This window comes from Oryzias latipes, chromosome 6 (genome assembly GCF_002234675.1).
Source record: "Oryzias latipes chromosome 6, ASM223467v1".
NCBI lineage: Eukaryota > Metazoa > Chordata > Actinopteri > Beloniformes > Adrianichthyidae > Oryzias > Oryzias latipes.
The window spans coordinates 20,967,452-20,994,574 of NC_019864.2; the positions used below are offsets into that span (position 1 = coordinate 20,967,452).

Genomic DNA, 27,123 nt, shown 5'->3' on the forward strand with positions numbered 1-27,123 from the left:
AAAGCAGTAGAGACATGTTGCAAATATTTTAATGTAAATTTTCATTGGAATGTACAGCAATATGTTAATAAATAATTCATTGCAATTATACAGCCCAAATAATACATTACATATCAACCAATTAAGCAAATATTCAAGAGTTCACATAAGTTTGAAAAGGGGATTGAGCAGGACGGCCAGGAGATCAGGGGAAACTGCAGTGGTAGCTTGTGCTTCAAAAAGTTAGATAGGAAAAAACAATGTTTGTGACAATAATGTATCTGCATTAAACATAAAATATGTTTAGAAAAACACATCAATTTGGTTGTCATCCACAGTGAAAAAAACTGCTTAAAATAAACAGTAGGAAAATGATGTCACTTCCTTTGTAATAGTTTTATTTTTCAAACATCAAAACCCTAAAAGCACTTCAGATATGAGTGTGGATCTACAAAACAGGGTTCAGAAACCTGTTTCATGATAATTAAAAAAGAAAAAAAAAGGCTTTGGAGTAATCATTCAAATTAGTCACCATGGATGTTTGGAATCTTCCGTCGTCCATTATTTTCCAAGCGTTTTGCTGTTGTAATTTTTCTAAATAAAACCACCGTTCTTGTTTTCCTAGACATATTTATCCTGACCAGCAGCAATTCTCCAACAAAGCATATGGCTTCCCACAAGAAAAGGTTAAAGCAATTAACCTTCATCTATCACAAAACTCTTCATCTATCACAAGTGACAATACTAACGAAAACTCAAAGCCTGAACAAAGCAGTTGGACAATAAATACGTTCAGGTGCTTCGTATTCTCTGAAGTTCCTTCATGAGCGCACAATGTTCTGGCCAATGCAGAACGTAGTAAAAACAAAAGCATAAGCAGGACTGTCAAGTATTTCCTATAATAATATTTCAAGTGCTTCCCGTCTCGTTTTAAGGCCTGAGGTGTGCTTTGATTTCTTCACTGAAGCCTCGCTGCACAGAAGGACTCTGATGCTGTGATGGGAGGCTGAAGATGTGTGCTCAGAGATGGAGCTCAGTGGTGTGGACTGAACAGATCCTCTGGTTTATTATGAGTTAAATGGTGGACAGTCCTTAAAGTCAACTAAGGCAGGGTTTGTAACTGACAGAGAGCTATCATAATCTGCCACACATCGAAGCGACTAACATGGCAGAAAATGTAATAAACTGTACTTGGGAACAATCAGGGGAAATAAATGGCTCTTCAGAAAGGTACTACGAAGATGCCTGCCCCCCAAGTGCTTCAAGTGTTCTCACTACTGTTCTTTTGCTGTCAGAGGCCTAACTCTTGGAGTTTGGGTCAATGGTCACCTTGACAGGTGAACGTTGACTTGGCCTCTGCCCCAGTGAATGTTGGGTAGTGTTAAACACCTCCTGAAGTGCTCGAGCTGGGCCTGCAGTCTGTCTCTCTCCTCCCTCACTTTCTGCCTTTGAGTCACCAGCTCCTGGTAAATAGAGGACACAAAGATCTCGTATTGATTGCACAGTCACAACTATTTGTTGCATTATTAAAGCAAGAAATTACAAAGAAAATGCACACGCATCCGATTCTCACCCCCATCGTCACAGAGAGCTGCTCCGCAGTTCTGGTCAGGTTGCAGTTCTGAGCTTCAAGTTTTTTACACTGACTGTACAGAATCTGACGCTCTATGCTTGCATCTGTGAAGACAGAAAAACAACTTACGTTTGGCTGCAGAGAAAAAAAATGGAGAAAAGAGGAGAACCTCTGACAAACATGCCAGCAAAGGGTTGATGTTTGATCTCTCCGCAAAAGAGATCATCTACGTTTCTATTTTTGCAAACGTGGTTAAAGCATTTTTAGTAATTTAACAAAATGATATAAATAAAAAGTGGAGAATAGATAAAAGAATAAAGGGCTGTATTCTGGAGCAAAGCTGATTAACTATTTCCTTCTGTCAACAAAACATCAGATCAAAAATGTTAAATTTAGAGAACCCTCGACAGCTTGTGTTCAGGTCACAGACCGGTTTAATGTCCAAGAATATTTTATGGCCTGTACAAGGCTTTGGTCAGATATTTTATTATTTAGCTTCCACTTTCTCTTAACTTGTAAAGGTAAGGTTTATCTTCATCCTCTGTAAAATATCTACAGCTGCTTTAAACTTTATTTGTAAATGAGATTTTGTGTGGGAATCATTAAATTGTGATATAGATTTTTTCTTCACCCATGACTGTCAAAGTGGAAACCAAGAAAATTGACGCCAACTTCAGCCTCGTCTGACTTTTAAGGATAAATAAATTAAAAAATCAAGTGGTAATTTCTGAATTTAATAAAAAACATGAATCAACTTTATGAGTAGCAACATTAGACAGTTGCTAAATATAATGGATTAATATTATGATTATGATGTGTGGGAACAACCGTCACAATAAAGCCATATTTGGAGTAGAGACTCCTGGTTTTTGTCTGTTAAATGCAGCTTTCTTTTTTCTTTGAAGTCAAGGCCCTACTTGTGTTTTCTTTCTGGCTCTTTTCTGCAAATACGTTTTTTTGTTATCTTTGCTAGCTTGGGGGTTTTAATTTAGCAGCGGGGAGAGCCGCTTCAAGAATGGAGCAGATGTATTTTTTGACAAGTGACCAAGCGACTTGACATTCGTCAAGAAAGAGTCGGATGCGGCAGTGAGAATTTCCAAAATAAAACTTTTATCAGGATCAGATTTTAAATTAAACAAAAAAAATGTAGGTTGTGTTTTTTTTTCTCTGTGGCCCAGTACCAACTGTCTTATCGACCCGTGCCGGTCTGCAGTATGGAGGATTGGGGACCACGGGTTTAAAGGACTGAGTGAAAGTCTGACCTGGACTCACCTTCCATGTATTCCTTGTAGGCTTCAAAAATAGCTTCAATGCCCTGCCACTTTCTTGGAATTTCTTCTGCTTCGTCATCCTCCTGATCTGAGTCCTCCTCCTCCCCCTCAGACACATGGTCTAGTGGAGCTGGAGGATCCTGAGAAGCTGCGGGGGAATGATGGCCGTTGATAGGTGTATGCTCAGCAATTAGGTTTGCAGCTTTTTTCTGAGAGATGTTTTGAGGAAAACAACGATCGGATCTCCCACCAGCCTCTAGGAAACTATTTGGTCCTCCTTAAGAGAAAACGGTGGGGGAAAAATACACAGTCACTCATTAAAGCCATTTTTAGGTCACAAGTAGCTCACAATTTATGCTCATGCAAATTATAACCACTAGATGGCAGAGCAGTTTCATTTGTTCCCAGTGAATGCTGAGACCAACCTTTGCTCTTCAGGGTGTTGTGTGAGGAGTGCAGCACAGTCTGATGGAAGCGCTGAGCAAAAGACTCAGGTGTGAACCTCTCCCACGGTCGATTCCGTCCGTTCTGTAAGGAATCGGACTCTGCTTTGGAAAGAGGACCTGAAACACCGTTCTGATGAGTTTGGAGTTTTCTTGAACTCTCCATAGATTCTGGCTTTTCCTGATAGGGAGCTACGGGAGGAGAATTGCAGGCCAGCTGGGAATCCTTGGATGGTTTTAGTGTGTTATTATGGAGGTGCATAGGTTTGTGTAAATAGGGAGGTGAAGGGCTCGGAGAGTCGGGGTACAGGTGTCCATTTGACGGAGATGGAACAGCTGCCGTGGAGGAATCCCCTGAAGATGACAGGAGGAAAGTCAGAGGAAACTTTTGCAACCTTATGTGTGTCTTGATGTGTGACTTATGGCTCACCAGCTGAGCGAAGACTGGGGCTTCTACACAGTGGAGAAGGGTTATATCTGAGGGTGTCTAAAGTCACAGTCTTCCTCTGAATAGCCATCAGCAGTTCCTCTGTCCTTTCCTTTTCTATAGAGGGAGGACAAAATGGCAACAGATGTGAACTGATACAAAGTTAACAAAAAGCTAGAATATTTATGTCAGTGCCAGACATTATGCATGGCCACAAAAACTTTCAATCTAAAGCATTTCATTTTCCACATTTCAAATGATTTAGTTTAATTCTGTTTTCAAACCGTTTTTTCCTTCCAGCCATTAAACAAAACTATTTGTAGATCAGATTAATAGAAAAAGTTCATGGTAACCATTGACTGTATATGAGAACTGGACTGAGTGCCCCCGCCCCCCTTCCGTTCCAAATAGAAAGGACCCGCTGGTTCTAAGAAGCCAAAATTCCATAGACTTCCATAGAGAAATAAACAGCTATTACTCTGTCATTCTATTTGTCAGAGTAAACATTCTTGCTACATTTTTTTAAACATGTTCTTGCAAATCCAAATTTTCTCCCATTATAGTTTTTCTTTATTCCAAGTTATTGTCATCTAAATAGGCATTCAATTATCAGGGGGCACAATGAGCTTCATCCAATCTGGGTCCTGGGCAAGAACCTTCACACTGCTGCCCAACTATGTGGTCACAAGCGGGCCCAAGTCTGGGTCTCCCTGTGCCAGTCCCTAGCCTGGATTAAGACACAGGGTTGTGTCAGTAAGGCCATCTGGTTCAAGCTGGTTCACTGCGGCGACCCCTGAAGGGATGTGCCAAAAGGTGAACAACAAGAAATTATTGCCATCTGGCTCCAACACGGCGGCATCCATATCGCAAAAAAATGGCGAATGAAATGTCTACATTTTGTTGGAGCCCGAGGAAAGCTATTTTCTATGGGTGACATCACACTCGCTCGGTCCGGTTCTCATACACAGTCAGCGATGTTAACCAACGACTACAGAGACTTCTGCTTTGTTTTTTTGTTTAAATGTTATATAAAGCCGGTGTTCACAGAGGCGGTAACATAAAAGTGCAACGTTTAGAGAAATTGTAAAAGCACTAAAGTACTCATAGACAAAATCTACACCTACAAAAAGAGCCACAACCTCCTCTTTTTTGTTCTCAGCTTCTACATCCTCCATGAAAAGACTGAGGAAATAAAAACGGTGTTTTCTCAGGGGGGAATCAACCCTGTAAAATACCACCAACGCTGTGTAATTAATAAAAAGGTGTCTACCTCTCCTCTGCTGTGGGTTAACATGGGTGAGGTTCAACATATGGAGAAAGTCTTTTTTCTCCTTCAGCTCAGGGGTTTTATCCATCTGTTCAGCAGAATATGAGGTGGAAAGAGGGGTTGAAGGTGTTGAAAGTGAGGAAATCGTCCTTTTGCCCTGCACTGCGGGCGGAGAAACACTGCGCTCTCTCATCCTCCTCCTCCTCTTCCTCCTCTTCTGAGATAGAAGCTCATCTCGATGAGCCAGAGTGGTGAGACCGCACGAATGGAGAAAATCTACTTTCTTTGGAGAGACAATTTGAAACAGATGGGTGTCAGTCAAGCAGAAATGTTCAAGCTTCAAGTCTGCGATGTGAGTCAGCCAGCTAACACACCTCAGAGGATGTGTCCAGTTTGAGAGGGGGCTGCTCTGTCACTCTCCTCAGATGGGCCTTCACTTCCTCTTCGTCACTCTCATCATATGAGTCATCAAGGTCATAATAAAAACCTGTAAAAGGGAGACCAGGAGGGAGATTATCATAAAAAAACTGCAGGCTGATGAACTAAATTTAATGAAGCAATCAAGATGCAGTCATCTTCGTCTCATGAGGGCTGGTCCCTGCTCCTCTTACCTCCCTCCCTGGCCTCTTTCCTCCTCTTCTCCTCCAGGTCAAGTTTACTGAGCAGTCGGCGGTGCTGCTGCAGAACCTCGTCGTAAACCAAAACGCTGTCTGGAGCCTGCCGCTGGCGTTCCCTCTGCAGTGGCGGAGAAGCTGCCTGGCTGCGACCCCCCAGGTCACTCGGAGGCACACGAAGCCTGGGGTGGAGGGTCTTGATGTGATGTCGGGAATACAGGTTCTGACCCACACAAGCTTCCTCAGCCTTGTTCCAACGATCCTGGAGGTTCCCTCCTCTTAGCGAAGGGTACCTCTCTGGGCTGTTTGCAGTCCTCCTGCCTGCATCCTCCATTCTCTCCCCCCAGCTCATTAAGGGTCTGTCAGCTCTGGTTAGTCCCGGGGGAGGTCGAATGGGGGGTGTGGAGGGGTTGAGTTTTCTGCGAGAGTCTGTCGGTGTGTCAACAAGAGAAGCTGGATTCCACAGGGTGGTAGGAGGGACGTGAGGGTGATAAGGACCTTTAGGGGAGATCAGAGGAGGCGGGGCACCGAGGCAGGCGGGCACATCTTTGTTGCTCGTGTTATGATAGAGCGAATGGGTTCTGTTAAAAAAGAAACAACAACATTTATTTATATTTATGCAGAAAAAGGCATAAAATTAAATTTTCATTGATTTGACTTCCTAACCTGTCTCTTCTTGGCTCCACCCCTTTACCAGGAGATCGAAGACTAACTTCCAGAGCAGCCTCTCTCTGCTGCTGCTGTGTTAACCACGCCTCATCACTGGTCCTCTGATTCATTGTTGTGGATACCAAAGCTGCAGGAATCCCCCCAGGGGCTGCAGTTCGATGCTTCCCCAAGTGAGAGGGCAACAGGTTGGGTATTGGGTGAGGGGCAGAGGCCCTGGAGGAGTGAAGGCCAGGCTGCAGAACCAGTGGCTTTTGCCCTGGAAAACTCTGATGATCCGAGTCCCTCGTTTTATCTGCAGTAAGACAGCTTTTCTTATTATGTTGATACTGTTTAATACATTAGATGTGCACAGTGCATCAGAATGGAGAAGGTGTTTCAAACTATCAGTGTTTGAAGCTGATATTTCTCCATAAAAAGCTCATCCAGACAATTAAATGAATTGAGTTTTCAGCAGGGATTTACCCACTTGGGACCTGCCTGTTATAATCTGTTTTGATACATCTAATCTCAAGATACTCTGATACAAAAAGAGGAGGTCAAGAGAGGTCAGAAAAATCATTAGAGATTGTGTTCTGATGCTATAAACGCTCCTGATAAATTTCAGTGGTGGACTGATGGGAGCTGTGGAGATATGTTGTCCAAGGTGTTGGTTGGATTGATTATTTTCCACAGCGCCTGTTACTGTTAAATTGTCTCTATTTTTGTGTCTGCAGTGCACAGTCTGGTGCTGGTTGTAGGTCTTATATTTCTGTCTATCCGCTGACCTAAAGGTTTTACAGTTTTGTTATTTGTTCCATATATCTGGAGCCAACTGAGAAGTTCATATATTTTAAATGATCTCATGTTAGTTGGGGATTTTAAGCAGTTAGGCTTAATTCCAAACCCTCTAGTTGGACATCAATGCAATTCTTGAGTTGGTTTGAGATCTTTTAGTCACCTGCTGATGCTATGTTGCTAAGTATTTGTTATTCAGTTTATACGAAGCCTTAGTCACAACTGCCCTTATGGGTGGATGCGGGCGAAAATTGGGCAAACCTGTACTGGGAAAGCAGGTGACCCATACTTGTAGCCAAAATGGTTGCACATACTGAGGCAACAGGTTAGTGAACACTTGAAAAACACATATGGGTAAGTAAGGGTGATGTAGGTGAGACACAGGCACTTTTTTATTCTGCACACTGCGCAAGGGGCCTGTTAGTGCTGTTCAAGTGATGATTGCGCACTCCTTGCGCAAAGCCTGACTGTTAGAAATAAGAGACAATCAGAGAGTAGTTTGTGTGGTTTTCCTGCAGGCATCTTGCATATCACCTGCACACCTCATGCGAGCAGCATTCGCGCACGGTTGGGAAAGGGGCCAGTGTGTGCACCTTTCTAGTACGTCATACGTGCGTGCAACTTACATTAGGCTTACAAATACTTCACCACACTTTTACCACAAACACCACAATCACATGTTGTAGTTTCTTCAGGTGGCCGCCCGAGCCTCAAGGAAACTCCAAGAAACACCTACGTTCCTCTTAAGATGCAGCCTCTCCTCTCTATGACCTTCTTTGGGCCCAGACGATCTAAAATCACCCATGTATGTGACTAATGCTACATACACACCAGGCATGTGATGCTTGTTCAAGGAGGCGCTGAACGCGGGCTATTGAACGTGGTTTTAGCATACGGTGTTACCATTGAACTGTCGCTACCCGATACTAGTACATGCACTCACAGTTGGAAGAAGCTTGGCGCTAAATGTCAGAGTGGGGTGAATCTCAGGATCATCTTGTTTCAGGTTTTTTCTTTTGCAGCTCTATTATTATATATGAAAGACTTGGTGTCCTAAATTCTGTCTGGGCACCAATCACAATTATTTATTTCTCCTACATGATCAATTTTCAAACTGCACTTTCATGAATTCAAAGGGACGCTACCCGTACTTCACTACCAAATCCAAGTCTATTATTGAGCAAAGTTTAGCCGGTCTAACTTTCAACGTGCGTTCAATGGCCGGGTGTTTGTTATGTAGAGCACGAAAACTGATTCAAAAGCCTGCGACGCCAGTTTAAATGGACTTTTTATTAGAGGCGGTCGCTCGAACGTGTGTTCCCGAGGCTGGTATGAACATATCATGAGGCTGTGGGATTGTGGGAGAGGTCTTTGGTATATGTTCGCTAATTTGACATCCTCAAGTTCTACATCTGCTTTACTCAGAGTTTGAAGGAAAAAAAAACATTTTTCTCTTTTTATGAGATGTCTTTCTGCAAAATTCTCACAGCAGGTGGAGTGTTTCCTCTTTCCAAATGAATTTAATTTGTGAATTAATCTACTTGTAAGTAACCTAACATAATTGGTTATTTGGTAGTCCATGTGTGTGCGCGTGCTTGTGTGTGTTGGTGTGTCAGTACCCAGTCTGTTCGGGGTCAGCCTCTCTGAAGGCCTGGACCTGTCCTCTGGCGGTGGCCTCCGAGCCTGCAGCTCAGCCAGGTAGTGGCTCTCTGCGGCTCTGACCATCTGCTGGTGTCTGTCCCTCTGTCTCTCCTTCTGTCTGTCCACCTCCCTCTCACGTTCCCTCTCAAGTTCCTCCTCTCGCTCTCGCTCCAGCCCGGCCTCGCGCTCCCTTTCTTTTTCTCGTTCACGCTCCTGCTCTCTCTCACGCTGGCGGAGCTCATTCTCCATCTGTAGCCTGTGAGGAAGGTTGGCAAGTCCACACACACACACACACACACACACACACACAAACACAACACAACAAACACACAAAGACAGAAGGTGAGAGATGCAACACCCAATATGAGGCTGATATTACCCGCACACTGGTGAAACCTGCACAAACATATCTGACGGAAAACGCACACAGACTCACACAGACACACACTCTCCACTTACAACAAGGAGAATAATCCGCACACAGCATGACTGAGCGAGAGCAGATGAACGCTTAATAGGTATCCACAGGATAATGACAAAGATACCCACACACACGACACATACACCAGCAATCAATAGCACAAAACACAACTACAAGAAATGCAGGAGCTGGTACAGAACCTGATGATAAATACCATCCATTTCAAACACAAACACCCCCCCTGTGCATTATCCAGCGGGGAAACAATGTGCTTTGTCAAACTGAGAAAGAAACTCAAAGAAATACCAATGAGACAAAGCGGAACAGAGGGAGGAGATTAGACTTCTATATGTGTAAATGTGGGAAAGTATATGCATGCACTCACTGCGCTTGTGTGTGTTTCTTTTGTGTGTGTGAAGGGCAGTGTGCGTGATGAGTGTACAGGAGCCACTATGGGGTGTGTGCTAAAAATAACACACATACTCAGCAACCTGTGCTCGCCCTGCTGAGAGCGAGTGAGCTCCGAAGACAGAGAAACACAAAGAAAAACGGAAGGAAAGTAAGAGCCGTCACCTCTCAGACAAAGCTGTGTGATTTAATTCTCTGGTGTAGCGTCCTCCAGGCAGGTGCAAGTGCAGGGCAGAGGGGTGAAGAGGAGGGAAGGCGCCCCCTGCAGGCACAGAGTAGAACTGCGAGCGCAGCGCAGAAAGACACAGGGACTCATCCATCCTGTAGAAAAGAAAAATTGAGTGATTATATTATTCCGGTTGTGTGTGTTAATGTTTTTGTGACCTGTTCCTTAGGCCATGCAGGGATTTCCTTAACAGAATCATATAATGCATTGCTGTGTGAGGTTCCAGGGATTTTTCTGTTTCTTTAAGTCTTCTTGTTTCTGCAGTGGGCTTTTCCACATTTTATGTTCAAAACTTGTCATGAAATAATCAATTTCATTGTTTGATATTCCACATTTTCTCTTGAACATAGCACATTTTTTGTTTGTTTATAATAAATGAAAAACGCAACACTTTTCCTCATGTTTTCGATTACGTTAATTCACTTCAATTTTCCTTCATTTAGGTTTTAAGCCTCAAACATGCTTGTAATAATTGTTCCATATCTTTTGTTTGTTTCTACATTCCTACAATGAAAAATAAAAGTTTGAACTATTTGTTAAATCTTACAAACCTTTGGTTGATTTCAAACCCAGCAGAACAAGAAGCATTGGTTGGTAGTACATTCATTTGCAGCATTTTCCTGAAAGTAGGAATGACATTGTTCGGGTCCGAATTCCTTCACTACTCACTACATAGTGAGTAATAATAATAATATATAGTCTGCTCACCGTTTTGTAGAGCTGGTTAAATCTACAATTCCAAAATTGAGTGCCCTAGAAATATCCCTAAAGTATTTGCAAAAAACCAGTGTTCATTGATGCTGACTATAACAATGCATAGCATTTGACCAATTTTTGTGGGGAAATAAAAGTATTTTAATTCATTTTTTCATAGACCATCCAAGTTCTCATCATCAGAACACAGTTGATTCATGTAGTAGTCTTTGTAAAATGTTCATATATATTCTGTTTTTACTTCTGGAAATCTTTGATGTCATATTTGCTGTTTAAAAGAATAAGTAGTAAGCATGGTGTCCCAATTCCTTTTAAAATCCGGGGCATCCTCTAGACCCGCACTATATAGTTCTTTAGTAGGTAGAGAGTAGAGAGGGAATTCAGACATAGTCTTGTTTTGGAGAAAAAAGGTTTCTGCCAGAAGAGGGAAATATTGTCACCTTGGTAAGGACAGTGGGTGGTGCAGGTAGGCCGGATGGTAGTAGGCAGCAGCGCTGGCAGCGTGGGCAGCGACAGCAGGGTCGAGGCTCAGGGACAGAGAAGTCAGGCGGAGGTCTTCTGAATTGGCGAAGGGCCGGAGAGCCCTCAGGTATTCCTCAGGAATGGCACCCGAAGGAACCATAGAGTGCATCTGCCCAGGTAAACTGTAGAACGAGAGATTTTTAGAAACTGCAGTTGGCTGCTACATGAAGACACAGACTTAGCAGTATCTTCCTCCAACCTTATGCTTTGAATTCTGGGGTCCTGCATGATGTTACTGGGAGTGTGACCAAAGGCCAGTGGGTGAGGTGAGATGATGGGCGGTGTCCTCTTATCCTGCTGTGGCTGACTGCTCTCAGCTGCTACTCGCTCCCTGCTGAGCCCCTGAATGCTCAACTCCGCCTGCCAAGACGTCAGAAAGACACACAGTTAGCGTGAGAGTGGTGAGATTACTGTGTGTTTGTGTGTGTGCCAGATCCAATGATCCAAATTGAGGAAAGAAAAAAAAAGAGGGGTGAGAAATGAGATTGAGTAAAAACCTCCAAGCAGCAAAGAGAGGCTCAGCAGAGTGGATAAGTGGGTCTGATGTGTCACAACGGGTCACAATCAAAGTGGAAAGATGATCCTATTATTTGGACAACTGTTCTCTCCTTTGTTGCTCTCCCTCACCAAGGTTGTAGCTCGGAGACCGAATCATCCTTTAAGGTCAAACTGAAGCTTTGGTATCAACACAGTGACAGAGGACGCTTTCAAAAGTTAGAATCAAACACACGGATGGAGAGGCATGCATGCAAACCATAAAACTGTATGTAGAGTTTGACATTTTCTTGTCTGTTTTAAAATCCATTAATCTACTTTATCTACAAACTAAATTAAAACATCAAAAACGAGGCAACAGAAAGAAAATGAAGCAACATCAAATCATAAGACCAACCCAGTGGCTGTGAGATAAAGTGTCCACTCTGAGATTGGAAAGTTGTGAGTTAAATCTATGGTGAAGTCATTCCAAAAATGGGCCTCAGTGCCTCCCTGATTGACACTCCGCATTAAGGGGTTGGATTAGAGAGTTAAACCACCAAATGGTTCCCAAGCACGGCTATATTTGCAGCTCACCGCTCCCCCAGGGGATGGGTCAAACGCGGAGAACAGATGTCACACTCTCAGGTTCGTGACATCTAATGGGACTTTAACTTTAACTTTAAAAGAGAAGACACTATCAAGAAAAGTTGATGGAAGCTGAGATTTAATTTTCCAATCCCTTTTGGGGTCATGGAGTTGCTGGAGCCAATCCCAGCTACTGTTGGGCAGAGGCACTTAGGGACAGTTTAGAATAATCAATTAACCTATGCAGCATGTTTTTGGACAGTGAAAAGCCAGAGTGCCTGGAGAAAACTCACGCATGCGTGAGGAGAACATGAAAACTCCACACAGAAAGGAACCAACCGGGATTCGAACCAGAACCTTCTCGCTGTGATGCGAGAGTGCCAACCACCAGTTCCAACGTGCAGCCCTGCGATAGTTTACTCAAAGAAACTTGCACTAAAGTGTTGTGCGTGTTGCTATGGCAACAGCCTATACAACAGGCTGGGCTGACAGTGGTCAAACCACAAACAAATGAGCTTCCTCTGAAACACATGATCTGCTACCTCTGTTTGATGACATGTAGTGAAACCCTTGTTTATTTAATAATGCTTGAACGGATTTGTATCCATCGTTTATGCCAGCCGGATAAATCAACTTTACTGGTCTGAGATGAGAAAATGGGCGCATGATGAGTCTGGTCGGTAGCATTCCCACCCCCTGACATCTGACCTCACACACACCAGGAATGGCCTTCATAGAGGAGAGCACAAACACACACAGTCTGCCTTTTCTACTCAAGCTGATAAAGCTGAACATAATTCACACAAAGATTTAAAGGACTGTCTCTGCTGCTTTCCCTCTTACCATCCTATTGGGTGTTTCCCTGCCTTCCTCTCTTCTTCAGTCTCTCTGAATGAATGAATGGTGCCCCAAAGCGGGCAGGGCCACAGAGTGCTCTTTGTGAAGCGGGAGAAAGACAGCTCTGATCCAGGGGGAAGTGGCTTCTGTGGGGGCTAGCTCCGGCATTGTGCGAGGGGCCTGGTTCTTTGCCCCGGCTTAAACTCACCCACACCACCACAAGTAAACACATCCACTTGCACACAGTTCCCTCTTCATAACCTAAGTCTTTTGTGGTGAAGGGTCAAGTACACACACACAGACAGACACACACACACACACACAGTGCAGGAAGCTGAGCACAATAAGTGCCAGTCACTGCAGCCTCCAGTGTTTCTTTACAAACCTGTCATGTGTTGCTGAAAAAGACACGGACTGATTAGCAAGAGGAAGGGGGTGCAGGGCAAAAGAATGAAGACGGGAGACAAGATGGAGAGAGACAGAAAGAGGTGAACGATGAAGGAAATGGTGGGATGCCTGGTTTTGACAGTTAGATGTTGACAAGCACTGGGAATATTTATTTAATAGAGGAAGCAGCAGCTCGGAGATAAAAGGGGGCAGAGAAACGGCACTCTCATCTGTGCTGAGAGGAAGAGGAAGACAGAGAGAGCGCCAAGACAGGGGGAACAAAAACACAACTGCGCCGAGAGATAAGAGCAGATGTCTCAAGACTCGTCTGCAACACCAGCAGGTGTTTGGAAAAGCAACACCTCTTACCTGTCGTCCTTCTGTCCTCCACAGGCCGTTGCTGGTTTTGGTGGGGGCAATGGTGACAACAGGAGGGGTGCTGGGGACACCGCGGCCCCTATTCTGCCCCAAGAAGGGCCCTAATGAAGCCCGCTTGGGCGTGGTTGCTGGGGAGCTGTGGCTGGTGGCCGGGGAAGACACTGGAGAGGATTCACCGCTGACAGCAGAACCTGAAGTGGTATACGACAAGAGAAAAAGACTGAAAAGATGAGATAACTGTCTTCTGGGACATCATGAAGGGGGGCTCCCTCAAGAGACGGAGCACATGGAAGAGCTGAAGTGGTTTAGGGAAGCTCTGGAAAAATGTGACTGTGATGGAAAAGGGAAAGATAGAAGAAAATCAAAACCAAAAAAGGAGGGGACATAAGTTAGCTGCAGTGAAAAAGCTCAAGCAAAAGGGTGGTGTGACATAACAAAGAGGGAGCTGTTAGATGTGATGGATATTTACTGACCAAAATAGAAGTTGGAGAAAAAACAGGTTTTAATGTTAGAGAAGAGAAAGAAGACATAACGGGTGATGCTGAACGGGGTGGGGGGCAAACAAAGAGCTTGTTAAAATGGCCTGTAATCAGATTCTCATTATAAGGTGATGAATGGAAACAAATGAGCGGAGAGGCAGAGGTAAGGGTCGGAGTAGGTCGGCCCTTTTCCAGAACCTTCATTAGGACACCAGTGAGATGAGCAAAAACTCATATACAGAGAGAGTGTGTTTGTTGCACTTGTGTGTTTGCTACCAAAAATGCAACAAACACAACCCTGCTTTGTGATCAAGGCAGCAGAGGCTTGTTCAAACCTTAGAAAGGTGCTTAGAAATTGTTCCTATGTAAGAGGATTAAAATCATCCTCATATCCTCACGCTAAAGCCGCCTATGTGTAAAGTCCATCTATTAGCATGTCTTTAGTTTTGTCTTAAAACCCTTTTTTTCAGGTTTTTGTGTCCAGGTGAGACTATAGAAAAGACCCCGCACAATAAATCTCAAATTTATCGCAATATCAACCTGTGCAATGCGCACAAGACAGCATGAACTGCGATAAATGGTTACATTAAATGTTGACACATATGATAATATAATCTCATGGCAGTTTGAAGTGTTTATCGAATCAAACAGACCCCTTTATGCATTAGGCCAATTTGATGGAACCCTTGACCTCATTGACCAATCGAATGGAGCCCTTTTATGTTAGATATCTGCCTCCAACGTAGACATTGGTCATTTGGAGTTTAATTTAAGTTGTATTGACTTTATTTACATAAAAATGTTGCAGTAAAATGGAAATGATTTTTGTTTTGGTATTTGTTCATGTATCGTAAGTTATATCATCATCGCAATATTGATAACTAATATCGCAAATTGCAAGTTTTCGTCATATCGTGCAGCCCGAGAGCTCACTGCTCACCTCTTGGATCTTCTGCCTGCTTGGCAAGTTTACGAAGGGCTGCGGCAAATCCTGAGTTTGCAGACTGGGCAACTGCGCTCCCATTGGTTAGTGGGCTGAGGGGACTGACTGTAGCCGTGGTTCGAGTCGCTGTGGAGATCATTCCTAATGATGCCGATTTGTTGGATTCATGGTTCATACCTGGAGAAACACAGGAGAACACAGAAGAAACCAAAAGAAGTTAGGTGCCTTAACATAAAACTAGTTTGTTTTCACGAGTTTGTGATGCAGCTGGTAACCAAGACCTCAATAACTGGATTTCTAGGGAAAATGCATCCATTTGTAACCCAGCTGGTATCTTATTTACACGCCGTGACTGGAACTGAACCGACAAGTACGAGTTTTTTCATGTGCGTGTGTATGTCTTTGTGTCTGGGTGTGATGGTGTGTGCATTTGAGTGTGTCAGCATCATGACAGACAGAGTAGGAGAAGCGCTGTGTCAAATAGAGTGCTGACCCTAATAGCAAATCACACACATGAGTGCACAGATGTCCATTTCCATCAAGGGAGCCCGCTGCCATGTCTTGAGACCTTGGTAGCATTTCCCAATAAGTCTTATTAAGTATTGCTGCATTTCTCCATCTTCGCAGTTGATATACAACTACATCTGTACAGAGGTGGAAAATAACTAGAACTAACAGCAACATCAATCCATCTGCTGGACAGTGAGTCCAAACATGACCAGATTAACCTTAGTCTTCACCCTCTACCCTTGTGCTGACCCACTAATGTTAATTACAACCACAATTAGCCGGTAGACCCCCCCCTCCTCCTGCTACAGCCATGACCTCATTACCGCCGCAAAACTCTGTCACACAAACACCTTTAGAGCACACGATCAGTAAAAGACATTCCCACGTGCACTTTGAAGACGACTATCGCGGCGCCGCGATGAGCATAGCGGACACTCGGAGCCTGTCAGCTGAGATTATCGGATATCTCAGATGTGCAAATGTCAGGTTAGATTTCACCCTCTACCTGTCACGCATGTGAGAAACCAACACATTCATGCTGCAGGGGGGGGGGGGGGGGGGGGGGGCAGATGCATTAAGAGAACAAACTTGAACTAAAGTGGAGAAGAAAAAAAATCTAAGCAACTACAAAGTCCAGCTATCAGAAGTTTAGGAAAAGAGGCAGTATTGATGAAAATATTCATGCAACTCCTGATGGACTGATCCCTTTTTCTTTTCTTTACATCAGGAAATAGAAGGATAAGAGCTCAGATTGTGGTGTGCTGTGTGTGTCTGTGTGTGTGTGAGTGCGCGTGTTGTGAGTCTCTGCTGAGCCCAGCAGTCAGAGGAGAGATGATAAGACAGTTTCTATCGACTCCTTCTCTTCCTCCCTCCTCTCTCCTCTCTCACTCCTTCCTCCCTGTCTCTCCTCTTCATCTTTTCCGCGTTTATCTCTGCATACTGGAGCTTAATTAACTAAAGCCAACACACGTAATCTCTTTGTGTCTCATGTTTTCTAGCTTTCTTTTTTCTAAAGTCTTCCTTTTTTTTTTTTTTTACAAGCAATTCCTCTGATATTGAGCCACATCAGTCACAAGAGGACCGGCGCCAACGCACTAAAGAGTGCATATGCGCGCATTTCCACCATGCAAACACTTACCCTCCTGCTCACTGTTGTCCTCCTGCTCGTCGTCTTTCTGTTCCTGTGTGAGACTCTTTCACTCTCCCCCTCTCAGCCTTGCAGCTGCTACATGGTCATGTGACCTTTTTTTTTATGCACTCCCCCCTCCTCCACTCTGTCTCCCACCACCTCCTCCCCCCTAATGTCCTCCATCTACTCCAACCTATCTCCTAATCTTCTCTTTACTGTCACTCCTCCTGCCTTCCCATTTTCTCTCCTCTGCCAACCACTGTCTGCTTCTGAAACTGACGTTTGTCCTCTCTCCTTTCTTCTCACTCCAACCTTCTTCCCTCTGGGTTGCTCTCCAGGGAAAGCGGCGGCGGTGTTGGTAGTGGCTTGGGGGTTGAGTAGAGGGAGGAGGGTGATGACGGGGAGGAAGAGCGTGTGATTTGAGCCGTGTGTGTGTGTGTGCGTGTAGATGTGTGTGAGTGTTGGAGGGTAGAGCGAACCCTCCATCCATCACTCTGTCTCCCTGTTGTAGTCAGCTCTGTCTGCTTTGGGAATGGGGAGGGGGTGTCTCAAAGGTTTACAGTGACCTTTCACCTAAGGCCACTGACCACAATTGCTCAGGTTGTGTGTGTGTGTGTGGGGGGGGGGGGGGTGGCAACAAATTAAGATATCAATCTACTCCCTTGAGGACTACTTTAAAAGCATGTGATTACATGAAAATGAAAGTCCACCCCTTTACAGCTCCAAATTTTTTACACATAAAGATAAAACAAAAACAGCTGTATGGCTTTCAACAGTACAGTGGTCCTTAAGTGCAAATCACATCAACAAATCACTTAATGCAAAAACATCGTAAAGACCCACTCCAATAAAAATTGTGTTTTCAACATGTTCTTGTAGCATTTTTCTCATGATAGAGGAAATATATAAAGAAGATTAAGCTTAGAATTGCTTTTATGAGTATTTCATTATTTTAATTGTTGTGAGTCGGTAGCTGTGACGTATAAGCGACAGACGGCAGGCTACAGACTTTCTGCTCCGCTCCATTCTGATGCATCCACTTGCAGACAAATGTATGTACGTCTTCATTTTCCTTGTCCAAGCTGGCATCTGAATCAAAACTTTACGGCTGGATAGCTCCAATATTGCTTGCCACTTTTTTTTACCGCTAATGTTAGGTTGTGAGAGGCTGTAAGCCAGTGGGAGACAGTGTAAACAGATGGATGATGGGAAATGAGGGAAGGATTACTCTGCTCTCTATTACGGTACTCTCCATTCTTGATTATTAATTTATCATTTAGTTCTCTGTGCCTCTGTTTAGGGCAGTGGATGAATCACTCCCCTCCGGGGGAGCAGGAGTGGTTCCAGATTTATATTTAAATCTATATTTAATATTGGGGTTTATAAATTGATCTGAATTGAATTGAATTGAAATGGATTGGGCCAACAGTACTGAACGATCGATCAAGCCCACGTCAACCATTGCGACATCGTGCAGCCCCTAATATAAAACCACTTTTCAATATAGAATTAGGCCATAAACACTAACAAACAAACGCACACACACAACAACAAAGGTAGTACATGTAAAGTTGAACTTTTTTATCATGGGAGTCCTTTGAAAGCATTTTCTTCTGAAACCAGCCTCTAGTGGTCATTTGAGGGACAGCAAAATGCAATTTTTAGGTTTTCTTTAAATCTAGGGATGAAATGTGGGTTATAAGCAGCCAAGATATAGGTTAAGTTCTTTTAATCCAAAAATGGTGCTTTCTAAACCAAGTTTATTTCTGAAACAAGTTTGATAAACCACACCAAAGGTTTTGACTTGCTCATGTGCTATTAGCCAGTGCTCCATGCTTATATCACCTACGCGGCTGAAACACAACACCTGCATTTATTGGGAAATTTTGAGATTAAAACCCTTTTTATAACCATTTTACCTTTTTACACACTTATCTTTTAAATGTGCTTATTCTTGAATTAGCTATAGAGAATTAGGCTAATTAGGTTTGCTATGGAAAAGTTTATTCTAAACATATATAATTCTGGTAACTTCTCCACTCTTTTCAAAACTGCACTGTCATGTGTTTTATCATTTGACACACAAACAACCTTGAGGCGTTCAGAGTTGGAGGATTGTCTTACAATATATTTCGATTCACCAACAGATCAGTCAGGTAATGACCACTAACATATACATCATAATGCATTCACCTCAGAAGTGACAAGTTGAAACTCATATCTTTTTTGCTTCAAAGGGGAGAACTAAATCTCATCAGCAGTTACAATATAGGTCACCTATGAAAGAAATGAGCTGCAAATGCTTTCCCAGCACTTTGTCTAATGTTGTATTTTTCCTCACATGAAAATCTGACTTCTTGCTGTTTTTTTTTTATTTATTTATTTTTTTTTTTTTTTTTTTGCACCGGTGAGAAGTTTGACATTCTAAGAACCCATTAATTATTAAACGCAGAGACTTTCTACCCAACCAGACTTTACACGAAAAATCTCCAACACTCTGCCCATATAGTTAAAATCTTTAAATATTAGGCAAAACTCTTAGATATTGGTGGGTATTTTATTTACTGATTTCTTTACTTTAAATGCATTTTCATCACTTCTGATTTCACTTTGCAAATATTTTCTTTTTTTTCCCTTTTCTTAAATAATTCTTATTTTCACCTCCCCTAGCTCTCTCTTTTGTAATAAACAAACAAATGAATAGTTTAATTACTAATGATTAAGAAAGGAAAACCTGGAAAGTCATAGAGTAAAACGCAACAAATCACTTCTAAATTTGTCCAAACTACAAAATGTATTACCTTCATTTTTGCTACTGCTTTTGTTAATTTACATGCGGTTTTAAGTTATGGCTTCATTTTTGTGGCTTTCACCCCTGTTACAAATATTCCTTTATATAAAAACAATACATTTAGACTTATGACCACTTAAAACAAGTTAATTAAAATACAATGAAGCTGACAAGCTAAAAATGCTAAAAAGAAACAATAAAAAAACAGCATTTTGATGGTAGCAGACTTCATTAGTCTACTATGTGCACGATGGCTCTGCTTTTTTCCAAGTTAAATATTCTAGATGCTATCCTTCAGGCTATCTCCAGTGCACTTATGGTTGCTGGTCAATGCAGAGTAGGAAGCAAACGATTCCAACCCCTTTTAAGATAATAGACTAATCATAAAAGTCCGATCAATAAAATAAATATAAATTTCTGAGGGATTGTATATGATGGAATAGCAACATTTAAATTGATTGAATTTGCAACAACAGAAAGGTAGGCCTGATTGGATAAATTACAGCAACATAATCACTAAAAAATAACAAAATGTTAGCCACATTTTTAACGTTTTGTTCATCCAGATTTCTCTCCATTTTCCTCTGTTTTGAAACAAAACTAAGAAAATAATTAGCCAATTAATCACTGGCATGTAGTCCGATATGTTGCACTCAACCTCCATTGATTTCAATGGTAAAATCATTAAGCTACAGCATCTTAATTATAAAATTATCCATATAGTGATCAAATGGGGTACTGTTAAAATTAAAGAGGAAAATGGAAATAATTATATTTTGTGTTGGTCCATTACTGACTAATTAAGATTGAGGAATGGTGTCTCTGTGAAAATTGCAGCTACAATAGACTCTATGTGCAGTTCATGGGCTCTGCCCGAAAAACAGAACAAAGGCGTGTGTTCTAGTTCACACAACATTACAAGGATCCTATTGTTCAGTTCAATGTTCGCACAATCAGAACCTGTCGGTTTTGATGCAGTATTTCCTGCTCAGATTTGTAAAGCAAATCCAGACAAAAACAAGCTATAAAAAAAGAAGCAAAACAGTTTGAGTGGCCAGAAAATGTGTGCACTAAAAGTTAATTTTATAGACTCATTGCGATTCACATTAGTGATTCTCAGCAGGGACATCAAGTACACAAACCCCCTCCCCAGATGGATTTTTATGTAAATTATAAAGATGTGCTTTCCTGATTAGAATTTATTAGTTTGGTCGGCTTGAGTACATCTATAGAGAATTTTGGGGGAAAAATCTCTGGAACTATTTTAGCTTATACCAGTAATGTGTTAAAGTAAACTATAACCAAGGCCATTTCATTTTTTGACTTTTTTCTGGACTGGGTTAAGGTAGTTATTTCCCCTTCGGGTATTTGTCACACAACAGGGGTTGGAAAGACTAGCAATATGTTGTGAGTAAAGCACTGGTCCTATCAAGCCAAAAGCTAGACTGAAGATGGACACATAACTTAAAACACCTGTAACCATTGACTCAGGTGTAGGTGAAGCAGAGATTACAAAGCAGAAGACGGGGCATGAAAATGTACCATTGAAGACCATGGTGTATACTTATGTAGCGTTTTACCACGTCAACTAAAGTCCCATTCCGGTCAACTTTTGATCTATTTTTTTAAGCGTTTCTAGTTGTCTTTTAATTATTATTATGCAGGTTGTTTCTGCTGGTCGACCACTATACCTCTGCACCACAGCCGCCCCAACTCTACGATGCTAGTTTATGGTCTCTATAAATCAGTAGACCCTGTTTTGCTTCAAGATTTCCTGAAACAGTTCGGTATAACGAAGCAGCAGAAGTAAAGCTTGAAAAATATAAAGCAAATGAATACATCAATACTACAAATACTTATTAATACACAATGAATGTATGTTTGATTGAAGGTCATTGGGGGTTAGAATGGCATGACAAATGAGGTTCATGGGGTACACCAAATATTTGTGAAACACAGTTTGTGGGTACGGTCGGCCATGTTTTCCAGTATTTCCACAACAAACTCACCTTTGATCCATTAACTAAGTTAAATTCACTGGCGTGGCTAAAATAAACTCAGCACCGAATGCTAGTAGACTCCCTCAAGCTTTGCCAAAATGTAAATTATCCCCGGGTGTGCCTTCATTCATCCGTACACAAACACACCCACACTCACACACACACACACCGTCACATTTCCCTCAGCGTGATGTAAGTGATGGAGGAGGGCATGTCGATGCCTGCACCTTTAACTCCACTCTGAGCGCCTGGCTGTACGCTCTTTTACCCTCACTCCTTTACACAAAAAAGGTAACGCACTCGACTCAGGGGGACTGAGAGGACAGCAGGGGGAGGCCCCGCTCTGCCCCGTCAGCTCATTAAAAAGCACAGTGTGAGAGTGTGTGTGTGTGTGCAGGGATGGGTCATTAGAGTGGAAGAAGAGGTTGTTACACACTACCTACCCATTAACCCTCATCACACTGGCATGTCTGAGTGTGTGAGCTTCTTCTGCACAACTACTATGTCAACACCTCGACATTAAACCGACTGTCTTTACTAGCGTCCATGACCAGCTGTGTGACAGCACGGCAAAGGAAAGAATAAAACTGAACATGTGTGTTTGTATCGACACAAAAACACAAAAAAGCCTGATTTCAGCTTTAAAAACCTATTTGTGCTCCTGCAGTTGATACTAATCACAACAATAGCTACTGTTGCTGGTAAAATAGCTGGCAGGCTTATTCAAATTCCTCGGTAGAGAGCGCAAACACACACACACGCAAGAGGGAGAGTGAGGAAAAGTAGCCAAATGTTTTACAGCCTCTTAAACTTGTCTGTAATAGCAGTCAGAGTGGCGTCAACACAGCAGTCTCCGGGGTTACTCCAGGGGCCGCTAAATGGCTTTAGTAGCTCCAGTCGCTCTGCTACAGAAATACTTAACACATCCTTACATCCCATAAACAACAAACCCCCTCTCTGCCTTCTAGAATCTCGCGCACTCACAGGAGACACGACATAACAAGAAAGAATAAGGGGGGGGGGGGGGGGGGGCAGCAAGCAAGTCCGACATATGCACGGCATCTGCACAAATAAATGCAAAGAAAGGCACATGCACAATTAGCTGACTCAGTAATAATGCGTGCATCACAAAACGTAAGCACGTGACCTCCGGGGGACCAAACAGCCAGCATGCATTTATAGCTTTGGGATAAATGGAGCAGAAAATACACATACCATAATAACCAACAGCAAAAAAAAAAAATAATAAAAACAAAAAAGCCAGAAGGCTAAAAAAAAAAATAGAGTGGTAGCACATTTGTAACAATGGTGGAGGTCTGGATGTCATTGTTCCAGTATGGTGTCATGGCAGACAACAATCACATGTCAGTGAAAGTCTATAAACGGTCTCTATACTTTTTGCTCTTTTCATGGTTTCTACCCCTCTTCTTTTCTCATCTAAACACTTAAACACACGTTTTCTAGAAAGAGGATATTGACCGGCGTGAGACGGTTTTCTCTAGTGGTCTGTGTCATCATTGCTTTGCCTTGTCATTTCCTCCCCACTGTCTCCTTTTCAGCCTCTTAACACTCGTTTACCAGCTTCTTCCATCACATCAGCTTCCTTCTGGGTTTCCCCCTTAGTGTCATCAATCCCCTCTGCAGTGCGAGGTGCAGTCTCACCTCTGTGAGACAGATGTGGCTTTAAAGATTCAACAATCTTAAAGACAAACAATCTAACACTGTGGTGCGTTTGACTATTCACACAGATTTGTATTAGGTTGGCGTGTCTGTGCGGGCTAAGTGTAGGACCAAGAAGTTTACACAGAGGGTCACGTCAGACAGTTAACAGCCTCAGTCTGCCAGGTGCCAACACCGCTGTGGCTTCACCTCAACCATCTGAACAAACACAAAGTATGCTAACACACAAGACCAGCAGACACACACACACCTTCCTCTCAGGCAGGTGATGGCCATAGATCATAAAAAATTGAAGGGAATATAATTTAGCTCCACCTTGGATCAGCGAATCAAAGTAAAAATCCTGTACTGTATAGAAAGAAGATTAAGATGGTATAAACTGACCAGTCAAATGTCTCAGTAATTCGAAACGTTTGATTGACAGATTCTCCCAGAGCCCACATGTACAAACTACAGTTGGTGAGGCACAGGCTCCCTGCTTTGCTCCATTCCAATGCAAACACTTGCAGAAGAATAGATCCGTGTACATCTTTGTTTTCCTCATCCGAGCTGACATCGGACTCAAAACTGTACGACTGAATGGCTCCAATAATGTTCGCCGTTTTTTGTTGCACCATTAATGTTAAGTTGGGGTTTTGAGAAGGCTGTAAGCTAGTGGGAGAGCGTCGAAACAAATTGCTGATGGGAAAGGAGCGCAGGCTTACCAAATCCTGCCAATGGTCTTGCCCACAACTCAGAGTCGAGTTTTTGACACACTGCTGTCGCTCTGCAGAAATGATGTTCTAGAAAACTAGAATTACCACTTTGCTATCTATTTTTAAATAGTTCATTTCCTATCTTTGTTAGTGTCGTATCCAACACATCACCCACGAGTCAAGGAAGTAAAAACACTGAGATGAATCTGAAGCCGTGAGGCGTTTGTGTGCAGTGAAGCCTGAGTTTACAGCGTCAATACTAGAAGGAGGTAATTAAAGAGATTGGAGGTTTACTCAGTAACCCCTACTGAGCAGCTGGTCTATGGCAGGTCAGGAGCAGCACATGGCGCATGGGGGGGGTATTTGCATGTGTGTGTGTTCGCGCGTGCGTTGAACTCCACCTGCGGGCTGTGTACACACACAAAAGCGACGGGATCCTCTCGACTGCTGCTAATGCGCTCGGCTGCATCTATCTCAGCCAAACAATACACAGTCGCGGTTGAAGGTCCCGGATTAAAGAGCGTCTCCCCTGGCTGCCGCGTGACAAACTACCACGAGGAAAACTGGCTGACGCCAGCTCAAGAAGTTTACTGAGGCAACTAGGCGCAGCATTCGATCAATAACAAGTTTGACAAGAACAAGACACTCAATGAGGAACCACAAACACCCCCCTCATCCTTTAGAAGCTGCATCAAATCTACGATGATGAGCTACTACAAACCGGAAATGGTCACTTTACCTTCACAATAAAAGCAAAAATAATTGTGTTTTGCATAGATGTAGTTGATATAAGAACCCTTTTATTTATTAAAATGTGGTGTAATCCAAACATGCTCATTATCCACCATATATATTTTTTACTAATTTAGTAACAATAGGTGTCATATTGGAATAAAGCTTTATTTTTAAGGGCGGAAGTGACGTGACCACATTCCTTCTACCTTCACAATGTCAAACTGAATTGCTTTGATCAGCAAATCAGACCTTATACTTTAACAATTACACAGTTCTGCAAAGCGTCTATAAATTACTGCATTATTGCTGTTTTAAAGGTACACACCAAAAAGCGCACAAACATCAAGAGAAACTACCAAAACGAGCTATAATGCAAAACAATGGCTGTTTTTAACCGTTCTAACTATTGAAAGAATAAACAAGGAGAAAACTTGAGCCTACTGGGCGCAGGGCAAACAAAGACATTTGAGGTTAAATGTCAGAGAAGGCAAAACTCACCGCTTCACGAGAGCACTTCCGCGCATCCCTCACCAAAACTGATGACGACTCTGTGTGCGCGCAGCTGCAAATGGACTTTTTCCTTCTGCTGGCAACGCGACACAAGCGCGCGCACGAGTAAGAACGCACGGTTTCAGGATGCGAGAATGAATGAGAAGGAGAACTCATTAACTATCATCTGAGAGGGAGAAATGGGGAGGGGAGCAAACGGGAGGAGGAGGGGGGGGGAGCACCTGCTTCACTGATGCTCCCTGGAGAGATGGAGGGATGGTGGGGAGGAAAACGTGGCCCCAGACTCCAGATACCTCCTCACAGCCTGGACATGTTTACTGTCCACCGGAGACAATCAGATCTGCTGAAAGCCCCCCCCCCCCGCTGTTCCTCTGTTACACACAACCACCAACATGCATGTTTCCCTCATTAGCAATAATATTAAGCTGCTGCCACTGCTAATGTGCGTCTACTGTCACCATTACCAACATCAGAAGTAATTTATACTTCGGCTTTGTTTTACTTCCACAAAATAACTAGCCGTGCAACAAGTCAAGGTGTTGAGTAACGTCTTTTCTGTTTTACATCAATAAAAATGGAAATTGATCATGGATACTGTTTAAACGTTTTTAGATTTAACAAGAAAAACAATCATATTACTCAAACCCAAAATAAACACGTGACTGAACAAATGGAACAACTTTTATTGGACTAAAATAAGCTGAGATGTTTTTAAATATGTTACAACTCAAAGTATCTGGATACATCTATAAACATTCCATTTGTGACAAAAGTATGTTTTTTTGTCCACTGTCTATGAATTTGGTTCATTGCTTGTCACCATCTATGATCCACATCGGAAACAAAAACATGTTTTTGGCACAAACGCAACCCCATAATAAATAAGGTTTTGGCCATTTGATAGCATGCACATAGAATTAACCAGACTCAGAAACTATTCAGAAAATGTTCGGATGAGTATTAATAAATAATTCTAGAAACTGAAAAATTCCAGCTTTAATGTAAAGTGAATCGACTCAGTCATGGTGGGAGGTTCTCTAGGTTAGAGCAGGGGTTTGCAACCTTCAACACTTAAAGAGCCATTTTCGATTTGTCTCTGACCACAACCCAACAGGAGCCACAAAGTCTTACTTCAGCCTTTAGAAAAATAACACACTGATTTAGAATTATGTCATTCTAACTATTATGATAAAGTAACTTTTGTTTTTTTTTCTGAGGGGGGGCATAAAGAATTTTTTCAAAATAAAATATACTGTAGTTTATAACGTTGATAGAGGTTCACAAAATAAAAGACACCCTTAAGGCAACAGATAGGTAGTGTAATGCCAGCAGTCATTTAAAACACAAACACACATATACTGTAATTCACTATATGTGGTGCATCTCAGCAAGAAATTTGTAAATCTAACTAACTAAAATTAAATCATAGCTAATTAAACAACCGTTACCCTTATTTTGTGAACCACAGAGTGCACTTAAGATCCCTGAATTTAATCAAAAATGAGCCAGTGCACCTTAATTCTGGTTGTGCTTTCTGACTTCCACTTGATTTTCAATGGTGCACGGCTCTCTAAAATCTGTCAAAATATTTTGGTCTGATTTGGTCAAATTATAAAGCCAAACCGCTTGATTGTTGGAGCAATATGGGTATTGTAGTCAGGAGCCTCCCTTAATTACTTACTTTGTACTCTGCAGTTACTTGTTGAAATAAAATCTTTGATTTTTTTGTTTTTGTTTTTAGAAGCCAAAGAGCCACATGTTGCTCTGGAGCCTCAGGTTGTAGACCCCTGGGTTAAAGGGTTTGTGCTAAAGCCTCACCACCTTCATGATAAAAGAAACAAGGCTAAATGTGATTACTTGAGGTCAAAGAATAAAAATAAACCTCTTTCTAATTAAACGCTGAAGGAGCCTAGAAAAAAAAAAGTTAAATTCAGTATTCATTACTGTTCATTAATGTTCTCAGATGAGCATGGGAACTGGTATTTTACTTAATGCCAGACAAATAACAGTTCCTAAAGGCCCTTTATTAACAAGACTC

General features: G+C 42.4%; 1 protein-coding gene across 3 annotated transcripts in view; it reads right to left on the bottom strand.

The window, feature by feature from the left end:
* Positions 1-13: 13 nt before the first annotated feature.
* Positions 14-27,123, bottom strand: part of LOC101170756 (genetic suppressor element 1) — a 41,915-nt gene continuing 14,805 nt past the window's right edge. Inside the window, exons 1-16 of one of the 3 annotated variants that reach the window (XM_023955386.1) lie at positions 25,074-25,185; positions 15,033-15,212; positions 13,605-13,804; positions 11,149-11,309; positions 10,868-11,071; positions 9,653-9,808; positions 8,637-8,914; positions 6,241-6,535; positions 5,572-6,155; positions 5,335-5,447; positions 4,964-5,243; positions 3,697-3,810; positions 3,249-3,620; positions 2,825-3,100; positions 1,553-1,656; positions 14-1,442 (exon numbers count right to left, since the gene is read on the bottom strand). In XM_023955386.1, coding sequence (XP_023811154.1) covers positions 1,305-1,442; positions 1,553-1,656; positions 2,825-3,100; positions 3,249-3,620; positions 3,697-3,810; positions 4,964-5,243; positions 5,335-5,447; positions 5,572-6,155; positions 6,241-6,535; positions 8,637-8,914; positions 9,653-9,808; positions 10,868-11,071; positions 11,149-11,309; positions 13,605-13,804; positions 15,033-15,210 — 3,453 coding nt within the window. In that variant the 5' untranslated portion in view covers positions 15,211-15,212; positions 25,074-25,185 and the 3' untranslated portion in view covers positions 14-1,304. Of the gene's footprint in view, positions 1,443-1,552; positions 1,657-2,824; positions 3,101-3,248; positions 3,621-3,696; positions 3,811-4,963; positions 5,244-5,334; positions 5,448-5,571; positions 6,156-6,240; positions 6,536-8,636; positions 8,915-9,652; positions 9,809-10,867; positions 11,072-11,148; positions 11,310-13,604; positions 13,805-15,032; positions 15,213-16,683; positions 17,240-25,073; positions 25,186-27,123 lie in introns of those variants that run through there. The other 2 variants (XM_023955385.1, XM_023955384.1) reach the window with 2 other exon arrangements.